A 14,218-nucleotide genomic window follows, 5' to 3' on the forward strand; every position below is an offset into this window, starting at 1 on the left:
AATGACCTAATTTCACCATCATATTTGAACGAGAGTTTTGCAGGATATATTATTCTTGGCTGGCAGTTTTTTTCTTTCAAGGTTTTATATATGTCATCCCATTGTCTTCTTGCCTGCATGGTTTCTGCCAAATAATCTGTGCTTAGTCTTATTGTTTCTCCTCTGTATGTGACTTTTTGTTTTTCTCGAGCTGCTCTCACAATTATTTGTTTGTCTTTGGTTTTCAGGAGTGTGATTATGATATGACTTGGTGATTTTCTTTTGGGGTCAGTCCTTTATGGAGTTTGTTGAGCTTCTTGGATGGTCAGTTTTTCATCTCTCATAATATTGGGGAAGTTTTCTGTCAGCAATTCTTCAGTGATCCTCTCTGTGTTTTCTGTTTTCTTCCTCTGTTCTGGAACTCTGATCACTCAGAGTTTTGCTTTTGATTGTATCCCACATAATTCTCAGGGTTTCTTCATTTTTCTTCATTCTTTTTTCTGATTTTTTCTCAAACAGAGTTGTGCCCAAGTATTTGTCTTCATTTTTGCTGATCCTGTCTTCCATCGTTTCAAACCTGCTCCTCAGCCCTTCCGTGACACTGTCCATTTCTGAAACCTTGTTGTTTATCTTTTGGATTTCTAATTGTATGGTTTCTAATTGTGAATTTATTTTAGCATTTTGTTACTGTATTTTCTTGAATTCTTTTTTTGGTCTGTATTTTTCATGAATTTGTCTTCCTTTTCCATGAATTTGTGTGTTTTTTCCTGATTTTTGTCTGCTTTTTGCTTCAACTCTTGGATAATTCTAAATATTAGAGATTTGAATTCTCTATCAGTTAGGTCTAGTGCCTTTACTTCTACTGGAAGGTCATCTGGTGTTTTATGTTGGACACCTACTGGAACCATCCTGTACTGTTTTTGTAAATGTTTTGATATTGTCTGTTGTTTTGGGGGCATTGAGTGGTTATTTTCCTCGTTTATTGATTGTATATTTATTTGTTTCATCCTGCTTGTTTGATTTATTTGGTTATGTCTGAGCAGGTGGGCTGTGCGTTCTTTGTTGTTTGTTCATCTGTGGGCACGATACTTTTCACCTCTTTCTCCAATGGGCAGGGTCAGTCACTCAGGTATGGTACAGCTGGGCAGGTCCAGCTGAAGGGGAGTTTCTGTGATGGGTTGTTTGTGGCACATACCAGGGCTGACAGTGAGGACCGGGAATCAGCACAGGGCAGGTTCCAATAGGCCATGCCTGTGCTGCTTGGGAGTGTGATGTTCAGCGCACAGTGCAGGTAGGCAGGAAGGAGGGGGTAGATTGTGATGTGTGGAGCTAAGATGGGTATGGGAAAGATGAGAGGAGAGAGGAACAGGGGCCAAAAACATACACACAAGCAAAAAAGAGTGCTAAGGGAGCTTGCTATTGGAGTGGAGAGATGAGAGACTGAGAAATGGGGAAATCAGAAAAAAAGAAAAAAATGAATAAATCGAGAGACTGGAAGTGAAGAAAGACAGAATGGGCATAAGAGAGAGAAGAAAACAAAACAAAGAAAAAAACCCGAAAAAAAAAAACAAAAACAAAAACAAAGGATGTCCCTGTGCGTCTGTGCAGAGTTTGGGAGTAGCTTCCAAGCCACGCGGTACTGCCCCGCTAGAAGGGGCTCCCAAGCTGAGAAAAGAAAAAGAAAACAAACAAATCAAAACAGAAGAAATCAGAGGAAACAAACATAAAAGCCCTGGGGGTCCCACCAGCATGGCGACAAGGGCCGGGAAGTAGTTTCACAGTTGAGCGGTGTTTCGCAGCCTTTCAGGAAGAAGCAAAGATGGCGCACGGAGCCAGGTGTTAGAGAGAAAGGAGGCGGAAGTGGTGAGAGGTAAGGAAGAAATCTAAAGAAGTGGAGAAAAGCAACACTGGCAGCCAACAAAAGGCACTCAGGGAGCCGGCCATTGCGGGCAGGTGGAACGCAAGTGACACCGGGGTGAAGGTGGTGCTTCCCGGCCAAGAGACTGTGGCTGCAGGAAGCACAAGAAGCTAAGTGGGGGGTGAAGACGGGTGGGGGGTGGAAAAGTCTATATCGCTGGTTATTGGTTGTTCTGTCTCCTGCTGGAAGCTCCGTGAAGCTGCTTTCTTGTACCCCCTGTTCACTGATCTCTGATAGGAGTCCAAGATGGCGGATCCATGCTGTGGTAGCTGATAGGGAACCTCTGCATGTATCTCTCCTTGCGCTCTGTTCTCGGTCAGTTTCTTATTCCATTTGGTGCTTGGGTGAGTTCTTTATCTCTTCATTTGATGCTTAGGGTTTCAGGATTGACGTGTAACTCTGTTTGACTTAGTTTTTCTGATCTTTGCTGTGGAGGGACGGCGTGGTGCTTCTGACTACAGCGCCATGCTGCCTGGAAGTCTCAGGATATGTTATTCTTGGTTGGCAATTTTTTTCTTTCAAGGTTTTATATATGTTATTCCATTGCCTTCTTGCCTGCATGGTTTCTGCCAAGTAGTCTGAGCTTAGTCTTACTGTTTCTCGTCTGTATGTGACTTTTCACTTTTCTCGAGCTGCTCTCAGACTTCTTTTCTTGTCTTTAGTTTTAGTGAGTGTGATTATGATATACTTTGATGATTTTCTTTTGGGATCTGTCCTATATGGGGTTCGTTGAGCTTCTTGGATGGTCAGCTTTTCATCTTTCATGTTGTTGGGGAAGTTTTCCGTCAGCATTTCTTCAGTGATCCTCTCTGTTTTCTCCCCCTCACAGTATCAGTTTTACGCTGCAGTTCTATAAATTAGAATTTATCCTAATAAAATAGTAAACATTTTATTGTTTTTGATGCTATTGTAACTGAAATTGTTTTCGTATTTGAGTTTCAGATTAGTCATTGGTAGTGTATAAAATGTATTTATCGTTGCATAAAATATCAGTTTGTGTAAAAAAAAAATTGTTGAACTTGTTTATCAGTTCTACAGGTTTTGGTGGATTTCTTAGGATTACCTTTATACAGGACTCGGCAGTGTTTTGTTCTGTTGTACGTAGGGTCGCTGTGAGTTGGAACTGACTGGACGGTACCTAACAACAACAACAGCCTTTATGCAAGATCATGTCATATGTAAATAGAGAAAATTTTACTTCTTCCTTTCCAGTTCGCATAACATTTTTTTCTTGCCTAAGTCTCTTGGCTAGAATCTCCAGTATAGTGTTGAATAGAAGCCATGAGAGCTGGCATTATTGTCTTGTTTTTGGTCATGGAGGAAAGCATTCGCTCTTTCACTGTTAGGTATTTAGTTGTGGGTTATTGTAGATGCCTTTTATAAGGTAGTGGATGTTCCCTTGTATTCCTAGTTTGTTGAGTGTTTTAATCATGAAGAGGTGTTAAATTTTTTTTGTGTTTAGTGAGATTACCGTGTGGTTTCTGTTTTTTGTGCTATTGATAATATCGTATTACATTAATTTTTAGATTTTTTTAAAATAGGTTATATTAACCTTGCATTCCTGGCATAAATTCCTCTTAATCGTGGTATATAATTCTTTTTATGTGTTTCTGGATTCAGTTTGCTAGGTTTTTTTTGAGGATTTTAGCATCCATGTTGTAAGAAAATGTAAGAATCTATTGGTCTCCTCCCAATTGCTTTTCACCAAACCTCCATTTTTTTTTGAGAGCACCCATAGACTTGAACTTCTCCACTCTGTTTCAAATGAAGTCAGTTTCTTTTGGGAGAGATTTGGAACTCTCTGTTCTAAGACCTGCTGTTCCCCTGGATGAAACTTCTGAGCCAGAGCTCTGGTGCTGCTGGCAGGGACAATGGCATACTTGTCTGTGAGTGACACCTCGACTTTAGGATTCTGAGGAGGGAGCAGCAGCCTCAGGTCACCTCAGTTTGCCTGTTTGTGTGGAACCCTCACTCATGAGCAGGGCAGGGCAGTCAGGGCCCCAGTATTCTCAGTGCTGTTACGCCCAGGGTAGAGTCTTTGCACCAGTACTTGGGGTTGGGCTGAAAAAGGAAGAGTCTGCTTCTTGATCCCACTCACCCAGAACTTAGCCTCAGCAGTAGGCTGCTGGGGACAGGGTGAGAAGTATTGAGGTTCTACCCATCCTGGTAAGACAGCCCCTCTGACTGAGAGCTGTAGGAAGAGAGAGCCATTTGTTCTTGGGGCTTGGAGGGGAGTTTCCATCCATTGACCTGGGATAGGAGAAGGAGGGAGCAAATACCACAGACTCTCTGGTTTTACTGAATTTTAGTATGTTTTCTCAAATAACTGTGTTCTTATTTGCTCCATGCTTTGGGTAGCTGTGTACTTTAAATGGTTTAAAATTTTTTTTTTTTTTTTTTTAATTCACTGGGAGTGGATCCACAGAGCTTCTCAGGCTGTTATGCTGGAAGTGGAACTCTCAAGGCTATTAATTTTTTTAGTATACTTCATTCATGTTTTATTTATTTATTTAAAGCCCCTGTTCCGTCTGGTACTGTATGATAAGGCATGTTATATTACCTTATTAGAATTTTATTGGTTAACTTCCAGCTCTGGGCTGAACAAATTCTTGAGGCTTTATAGGTGTTTATATCATCTGGTTCCCCTATGTTGAATCTCTCTGAGGATAAGTACCCATTGCTAGTTCTCAAGCATCTTTGCTTGTATGTGTACCTAAGATGAAAAATTTAATTTCCACTCCTTGATTTTTCTAATAATAAAAATAACTATGTATCAGGTGCAACCCATGCCAGTTCTTCTATCTTGAGTATATTGCCACATTTAATATGCCAGCAATTCCTTAAGTAGACAGTAACTTCAATTTACAAAAAAAAAGAACTTAGTCTTAAAGGGCCCTGCTCTTATTCTCTGCATCTGCCCTGTACACCTTGGTGTAGCCACTTGCACTTCTGGATCATTTCAATTAAATGGCTGTTGAGCATTTGAAATGTGGCTAGTCCATATTGAGATGTGCTGTGTATGTAGAATATAGACTGGATTTCTAAGAGTGTGAAAAAAGGTAAAATATCTCATTATTTTATATTGATTAATGCTGAAATGATATTTGGGAAATTAAAATATATTGTTAAAATTATTTTTACATGTTCCTTTTTACCTTTTTAATGTGGCTACTAGAAAGTTTAAAGTTATGTCTGAGGCTTTCATATATTGCACAGTGCTGCTCTAGATTCTTTCCTTCCCTTAAATAGGGGCTTTGTATTCGAGAATTAATTTAGAAAAATGTGAAGATTATAAAAAGTATTATAAAACTTTCTTTAACTGTAGAAAATCAGTAATTTTTCTTCCTTTTATACAGTAAAAAAAAAAACCCCAAACCATTATTTTATAAAGAAAACACTATTAAAATTGATTAAAAAAAAATTCTGTGTTCTTGTTAGCAATTGTTCATACCTAGTAGTGTTTAATAAGTTGATTTTATTTGGGTAGCTGTGTACTTTTAAAGTTATTAAAAATCTCAAGGGTTATTACATGTCTGGGTAAATCATTTATAATAGTTGTATGTGAAACTTTATTTTGAAATGTTATGTCAGGAACCCTTAAAAGAATCCAGTTGTTTTCATATTTGAACATTTTTGTGCTCTATATCTGGTTTCCTTTAGTAAGAATGATTTTAATAAAATCTTTACAGATGATGACTTTGATCAATTTGATAAGCCTGGTGCAGAACGGTCCTGGAGAAGAAGAGCTGCAAATGAGGACTGGGACAGGTATGTAAAAAATTTTTGGCGCTGTGATAGTCTACATCTCTTTTTTTTCCCTTCTCTTTCTTGGCTGTGTAGAAATGCTGATCTTTCCTGAGTGGGCCTATATATACAGGGCTAAAGTAAGGGCAAGGGAGAGCTATCCAAGCAACAGGCTGTCTAATTGGCTCCAATTCCAGGCTTATATTATTCACAAGGCTACAAGCAGAACAAGGGTCTTCCTCATCTCATTCTGTGTTTTTGTGTAGTGATGATAATTGACTTTGTGAACACCTATCTCTATTGTATGACTGCAGTAGTTATATGATTGTATGACAGTTCTATATCCTAGCCAACAATGGGCTAGACTTTAATATTTTTGCCATTTTAATGCCTATAAAATTACCTGTGTCTCACTGTAATTATATTTTTTTAAATAATGTTTTGTTTTCAGTTAGAGTTTATATAGCACATTATGTTCCCATTTAACAGTATCTATACAAATTATTCAGTGACAATTACATTTTTCACAATGTGTCAGCATTCTTACAAATTTCATTCTGGTTGTCGCATAAACAGTTTTTTTTTTCCTTCTGAAATTTATTTTGTGATTGTTGTTGAGAATATACACAACAAAATGTACACCAACAGTTACTACATGTACGATTTAGTGACACTGATTACATTCTTTGAGTTGTGTAACCATTCTTACCCTCCTTTTCATCAACTCACTGCCCCCTAAGGTTCTTGTCTAATCTTTTGAGTTGCTGTTGTCAATTTGATCCCATATGGATACTTCTTAAAGAGCATAATGCTCAAAGCAGACCTTTTTTACTAGTTAAGCTGAACTATTGTTTGGTTTTAAGGTCACTTGAGGGGATATTTCTGGTTTAGGGTTTAAAGATTATCTCAGGGCAGTAATTTCAGGGGCTTATCCACCCTCCATGGCTCGAGAAAGTCTAGAGTCCATGAGAATTTGAAATTCTGTTCTACATTTTACCCCTTTTGATCAGGATTCTTCTGTGGACTCTTTGATCAAAATGTTCGGTAATGGTACCTGGCACCATCCCATTCTTCTGGTCTCATGGCAAAGGAGGCAGTTGTTCATGGAGGCAGTTAGCCACACATTCCATATCTTCCTCCTCTTCCTGACTCTCCTCCTTCCTCTGTTGCTCCAGGTGAATATAGACCAATTGTGCCTTGGATGGCCGATTGCAAGCTTTACTACCCCAAGCACTATGCAACGAACTAGGAGGTAGAACAGAAGCACTAAACACGTTATTCGGCCAGTTAACTAGGAAGTCCCATGAAACCATGACCTTAAACTTCCAAACCAAAGAACCAAATTCCATGAGGTGTTTGGTCGTACATAAGCAGCCTTAGCAGCGACTCTTTTTTTTTGTTTTTGGTCATTGTTGTAAATATATAAATATATCTTATCACAGAACTTCTGCTAATCCAGCTTTTCACAGATGTACAGCTTATTGACAGCAATTACAGTAATTGGCTGTGCAACCCTACACTTCATCAGTGTGATTTTTCCCTGATTACTAGTGAAGATGAAAATACTTGTTTAGGGATGTGCGCGCACACACACACACACTATAAAAAAAGTTCACAGTAATGATAGATGTCAATTCAATATAGTGGTTACCTCTAGCAAGGAGTCCAGTAGAGGTTAGAGGGAATTGTACTGAGAAAAGGACATAGAGAGGCTTAATCTGAGTGGTGGGGTTCACAAATGATGACTATTCTTTTTTTTTATACCTTTGTCACCATCTTGATTATGTGTTGAAAATTGAAAAATTACCTTGGAACTATAGTCAGAAAAGATAATGATAAATGTAAGTAGGTCTGAATAGAGAACAACAATGATACACTGCTGTAAAAAAAATAGCCGATTCTTGTTTGACAGTAACAATGTCCCTGAAGTTTTACCAAATAATCTACATTGGAAACTATATAATCTTGAATCCTACGTAAAGTTGGTTCCTCTTTAGTGACTCTTATGCAGTCTATTAAAAAATGATTTAGCGCTAAAGAACAGTCATTCGTGTAAAAGCTGTGAACCTGTCAGGAAGTAAACATAACTAGTTTTTTTAAAAGACTGATGGGAAGTTGAATAAAATATAAAGTGAGTCTTTTGGTAGTTTACTGATCATTTGGATTTTCTCTTCTGTGAATTGTCTGTTCACATCTATGTCCATTTTTATATTGGATTGTCTTTTCCTTATTTATTTTAGAGATACTTTATACTTTTGGAAATTTACTTTTTGTTGATTGCAGATATCCTCCTAGTCTGTGGCAAATGTTGGTTTTAAAAGTAGTCTTTAAATTTTTTGAAAATACGCCTACTCCTCACTTACCGACATGGTTAAGTTCCAAAGATGAGGTTAGTATGCGAAAATCAGCATTATGTGAAATACTCGTGATTTACTGTCCTGCCCTCCCCTCCGCCCCAGCCCCAGCCCTCCCAGCTGGGTGACCACGGCACCTCCGTACCTGTAGTGATCACGGGCTCTGCCTCACTCTGCTCACCAGAATCCGAATCTATGCTGGATATGCTGCGCATGCTGCGTGTCCTTAGCTGCCAGGCATCCCGGCATGGGCTTTGCAGTGTACTCAGTGTGGGAAGTGGGGCAGAAGACAGGCCTCAGCCATGGGATAGTTGCCGCAGCCCTTCGTGGCAGAAGATGAGGCATGCGGGGAGGTGCAAGCCAGGAGGAGCTGGAGCTTTGTAGGTTCCAGACTGGCGTTAAAGACGCTGGGGGTGGTGCCGCTGCTTCTCCCTCTCCATGCTCTGGACTAGCTGTGTGCTGCGAGGGTATGCAGATTGGCAGGGTCGTCAATGTGCAAAATAGTCGGATAGTAGATTTTTTTTTTTACTATTGTCATAAATGCGAAATGACGGATAACGAGATAGTTGATAAGTGAGGAGTAGGTGTGTAGTCAAATTTATTATCTTTTTCCTGTATGGTTTTTGTTTCTAATTTTGTATTCAAATAGCAAAAAAAAAAAACATTTGGAAATAATTTTCAAACTTAAAGCAAATTTGCAAGAAAAACACTAAGAACTTCCATATGTCCTTCTTTCATCTTCACTAGTTGCATTTTGTCATGTTCATGTTATCATTCACTTTGTGTATATGAATATATGGATAATATTATATGTTTATATACTACCATTATGTGTAATATAGTTATATACATTCTAGTTTCTTTTGTCATATTCCTGTTACCATTCTCTCTCTATATATATACATACATACACACACACACATTTACACCCCCTCCCCCCAGCCACTTGAAAATAGGTTGTAGGCATTGTGTGGACATTCATTTGCATAACCACTGTATAATTTTCAAAACCAGGAAATTTAGCAGACATGGAATGCTATTATTTAATCATCAGTGGTTATTCAGATGTTTTTCAGTTATCCCTATAATGTCCTTTATAGGTCTCCCCTTTTCCACCTTAAAAAAAAAAAGTTTTTCCCTGGTTCACGATGTAATTCAGGGTCATACACTGCATTGTTTTTTCTTTAGTTTCTTTATCTGGAAGAATTCTGTAGCTTTTGTCTTCACAACTTTGACTTTTTTTTTTTTAATTGTACTTTAGGTGAAGGTTTACAGAACAAATAGTTTCTCATTAAACGGTCAGTACATACATTGTTTTATGACATTGGTTAATAATCCCATGACGTGTTAGCCCTCTCCCTTCTTGACTTTTTTTTTTTTTGATGAAAATATACATAGCCAAAGATACACCATTTCAAAAATTTCTACATGCACAATTCAGTGACATTGATTGTGTTCTTCTGGTTGTGCTGCTATTCTCACTTTAGATGCAGGTTTACAGAACAAAAGTTTCTCATTAAACAGTTAGTACACGTGTTGCCCTGTGACAGTGGTTAACAACCCCACTACATGTCAGCACTGTCCTTACTCAACCTTGGGTTCCCTATCACTAGCTTTCCTGTCCCCTTCTGCCTTCTAGTCCTTATCCCTGGACTGCAGTGCCTCCTTAGTCCCGTTTTGTTTTATGAGGCTGTCTAATCCCCAGTTGAATGGTGAACCTTGGAAGTGACTTCACCCCTGAGCTAAAAGGGTCTCTAGGGGCCATATTCTCGGGGTTTCTCCAGTCTGTCAGGCGAGCAAATCTGGTCTTTTTTTTTTAGTTAGAATGGGAGGGGTGGGAGGGGGGTAAATACTAAATAGACAATAGATAAGTGGTATCTTTGGTGAAGGGTGAGACAGTATACAACTTACATTTTTGAAGACTACTTGCCAGTTATTTTGTAGAATAGTCCACAATTTGGGTTTGCTGATGTTTCCTCGTGACTAGATTGAGGTTATGTGTTTTGGTCAGTAATATTACATAAGCAATGTTGTATCCTTCCCTAGTGTATCTCTTCAGGAGGCACATAATGTTGGTAAGGTGGTTTCTGTTTTTATCCTTAAGAAGAAGTCTTTCTCTACTCTGAGGTGAAAGATACTCTGTGTTCCTATGAAATTAAAAAAAAAAAAATTTTTTTAACGTACCTAGAATTGATTAAATTGATTAATTTTAATTTTTTATTGAGAATTTCAAACTTGTGAATAGAGGGAATAGTGTAGGGAATGTAATAGAGTAATAAACCCAATATACTATCATTCAGCTTCAGCAATTATCAGTATATAGCCAATCTTGTTATCTGCGGTCTCTGCAGCTCCCTCACATCACAGGCATAATTTTAGCTGAAAAATATCTCCGAGTATATTTCTCTAAAAAATAAAGGCCTGCAAATATAAGCACAATAGAGTTATCATTATCACATATGAAAATAATTCCTTAATATAATAAATGTCTTATTGTTTTCACATTTCCCTGATTGTCTCATATGTATATATGCATATATTATAACCACCTTACCAACATTGTGTGCCTCCTAAAGTGATACACACACATACGCAGATACACAGAGTATAGATATGTACTTCGTAGTTTCAGTTGGGATCCAAATAAGGTCCGTGTGTTGTGATTGGTTTGTATGTCTTTTAAGAGTTGTTTAATCTATAGGTTCTCCTGTCACCTTTTGTTAGTTCCTTGCGATTTTTGTTGAAGAAACAGGTGGTTTGTCCTGTAGGATTTCTGTATTTATTGATGGCACTCCCTTAGATTTTTTTTTTTTAGTTGTGCTTTAGGTGAAGGTTTACAGAACAAATAGTTTCTCATTACACAGTCAGTACGCATATAGTTTTATGACATTGGTTAACAACCCCACAACGTGTCAACACTCTCCCTTCTCTACCTTGGAGGACCTTTTTTCTTTTCTGGTGAAAATATACATAGCCAGAGATACACCATTTCAAAAATTTCTACATGTACAATTCAGTGACACTGATTACATTCTTCCAGTTGTGCTGCTGTTCTCACTATCCTTTTCCAAATTATTCCATCACCATTATCTTCAACACACTGCCCCCTAGGCTTCCCATCAAACCTTTTAAGTTGCTATTGTCAGTTTGATCTCACACAGGTAATTCTTTTTTTTTTTTTGTACTTTAGATGAAGGTTTACAGAACAGAATAGTTTCTCATTAAACAGTTAGTACACATATTGCTCTGTGACAGTGATTAACAACCCCAAGACATGTTAACACTGTCCTTTTTCAACCTTGAGTTCCCTGTCACCAGCTTTCTTGTACCCTCCTGCCTTCTAGTCCATGTGCCTGGACTGCTGTGCCTCATTAGTCCCGTTTTATGAGTCTGTCCAGTCTCTGGCTGAATGGTGAACCTCGGGAGTGACTTCAGCACTGAGCTAAAAGGGTGTCCGGGGGCCATACCCTCGGGGTTTCTCCAGTCCCTGTCAGACCAGTGAAGCTGGTCTCTTTTTGTGTGTTAGAATTTTGTTCTACATCCTTCTCCAGCTCTGTCCAGGACCCTCTGTTGTGATCCCAGTCAGAGCAGTCGGTGGTGGTAGCCAGGCACCATCTAGCTGTACTGGACTCAGTCTGGTTCCTTCATTTAAAAAAAAAAGCTGTGGTCCATTAGTCCTTTGGACTGATCTTTTCCTTGTATCCTGTTCTCATTCTCCCTTGCTCCCGAAGGGGTGAGACCAGTGGAGTATCTTAGATGGCTGCTCATAGGCTTTTAAGACCCCAGACGCTACTCACCAAGATAGAATGTAGAACATTTTCTTTATAAACTGTGTTATGCCAGTTGAGCTAGATGTTCCTGAGACCATGGTCCCCACAGCCCTTTACCCAGCAATTCAGTCCCACAGGGAGTTTGGCTGTGTCTGTGGAGCTTGCATGACCTTTCCTTGTACAGGTTATACTGGCTTCCCCAGTATTGTGTACTGTCTTACCCTTCAGCAAAGTTACCACTTATCTATTGTCTGTTTAGTATTTCTCCCCCACCCCTTCCATCCCTTGTAACCAACAAAGAGTGTCACTTTTTGTGTGTAAACTTTTTCATGAGTTTTTACAGTAGAGGCCTCATACGATATTTGTCCTTTTGTGATTGACTTATTTCACTCAGCATCATGTCCTCCAGTTTCATCCATGTTATGAGATGCTTCACAGATTCATCATTGTTCTTTTTCTTTGCATAATACTCCGTTGTGTGTATGTACCATAGTTTGTTTTGCCATTCATCTGTTGATGGGTATCTAGGTTGTTTCCATGTTTTTGCTATTGTGAACAGTGCTGCAATGAACATAGGTGTGCATATGTCTATTTGTGTGATGGCTGTTATTTCTGTAGGATATATTCCTAGGAGTGGGATTGCTGGATCGTATGGTATTTCGGTTTCTAGCTTTCTAACGAAGCGCCATATCATTTTCTAAAATGGTTGTATCATTATGCATTCCTACCAGCAATGCATAAGTTTCGATCTCCCCACAGCCTCTCCAACATTTGTTATTTCCAGTGGTTTTGATTCGTGAGTGCTTTTCTTTGTGTTGCTAACTTTTTCTTTGTTCCTCTTACTCTCCTGTGCTGAATTCCTTTTGTTTGTGGATTTTTTTTTTTCATTTCTTTTGTTTTTATAGGTTTTGTTTTTAGTAAGACTTCATCTTTTTCCTCTTTATTTTGATGAGTAGGTTTGTTAACTTTCTTTGGGTTACTGTGAGATTTACACTTATTTTTCTAAGTTTAAAGCAGTCTGTTATTACTTGGTATAGCCTTGCCTTCCTCTCCATTTTCTATACCTACACCGTTTATTCCCTCTTTTATTGTTCTGATGTTGTTGTCATTTACAGATTAATTACTCTGATTCCCTGTTGTATTTCTCTTGGTTTTGGATAGTGCTTGAGAGTTCATTTCCTAGATTAGTATCTGGCTGGTACGATCCTGCATCCTACATTCAGCCTGTGAGCTGATGTTTGTTCTCACATCAAAGGACTTCCTTTAATAATTCTTGTAAGTTTAGTTTAGTTTTTACATAGTCCCTTAATTTTTGTTTATCTGGAAATGACCTAATTTCACCATATTTGAATGAGAGTTTTGCAGGATATATTATTCTTGGCTGGCAATTGTTTTCTGTCAAGGTTTTATATATGTCATCCCATTGCCTTCTTGCCTGCATGGTTTCTGCTGAGTAATCTGAGCTTAGTCTTACTGTTTTCTCCTCTGTATGTGACTTTTTGTTTTTCTCAAGCTGCTCTCAGGATTGTTTGTCTTTGGTTTTGGCGAGTGTGATTATGATATGCCTTGGTGATTTTCTTTTGGTGTCTCTCCTATATGGGGTTCGTTGATGGTCAGCTTTTCATCTTTCATGATATTGGGGAAGTTTTCTGTAAGCAGTTCTTCAATGATCCTGTGTTTTCTGTTTTCTCCCTTTGTTCTGGAACGCTGATTGCTCACAAATTTTTGCTTTTGATTGTATCCCACATAATTCTCAGGGTCTCTTCATTATTCCTCATTCTTTTTTCTGATTTTTCCACAAACAGAGCTGTATCCAAGTGTTTGTCTTCAATTTCGCTTATCTCCTGTCTTCCACTGTTTCAGACCTGCTCCTCAGCCCTTCTGTGACACTGTTTCTGAAATCTTGTTGTTTATGTTTTGGATTTCTGATCATTGTTTTTGTATGATTTCTAGTTGTGAATTTATTTTGGCATTTTGTTCCGACATTATTTTCCTGAATTCTTCCATTTTTTTGGTCTGTATTTTCCACGAATTTGTCTATTTTTTCAGTTTTGTCTGCTTTTTGCTTCATCTCTTGGATTGCTGTGAATCTTAGAGATTTGAATTCTCTATCAGTAGTTCTGGTGCCTTTTGTTCTACTGGGAAATCATCTGGTGTTTTACTTTGGATGCCTATTAGAACCATCCTGTCCTATTTTTGTAAATGTTTTGATATTGTCTGCTGTCTTCGGGGCATTGGGTAGTTATTTTTGTCATTTATTGATTGTCAATTTGTTTGTTTTGTCCTGCTTTTTTGTTTCATTTGGCTATGTCTGAGCAGGCGGGCTGTGTGTTCTTTGTTGCTTGTCTGTCTGTGGGCATGATACTTTTTGCCTCCTCCAGTTGGCAGGATCAGTTGCTCAGATATGGTACAGCAGGGCAGGTCTAGCTGAAGAGGAGTTGCTGGGATGGGTT

At 38.5% G+C, this 14,218-nt stretch overlaps 1 protein-coding gene across 1 annotated transcript in view; it reads left to right on the plus strand.

The window, feature by feature from the left end:
- The window catches only part of RBM33 (RNA binding motif protein 33), a 185,773-nt gene that overhangs the window by 23,655 nt on the left and 147,900 nt on the right, over positions 1–14,218 (plus strand). The window contains exon 2 of the mRNA XM_023727977.1: positions 5,587–5,665. Coding sequence (XP_023583745.1) covers positions 5,587–5,665 — 79 coding nt within the window. The remainder of the gene's footprint in view (positions 1–5,586; positions 5,666–14,218) is intronic.

Source organism: Trichechus manatus, unplaced genomic scaffold, assembly GCF_000243295.1.
Source record: "Trichechus manatus latirostris isolate Lorelei unplaced genomic scaffold, TriManLat1.0 scaffold00020, whole genome shotgun sequence".
NCBI classification, from domain to species: Eukaryota; Metazoa; Chordata; class Mammalia; order Sirenia; family Trichechidae; genus Trichechus; species Trichechus manatus.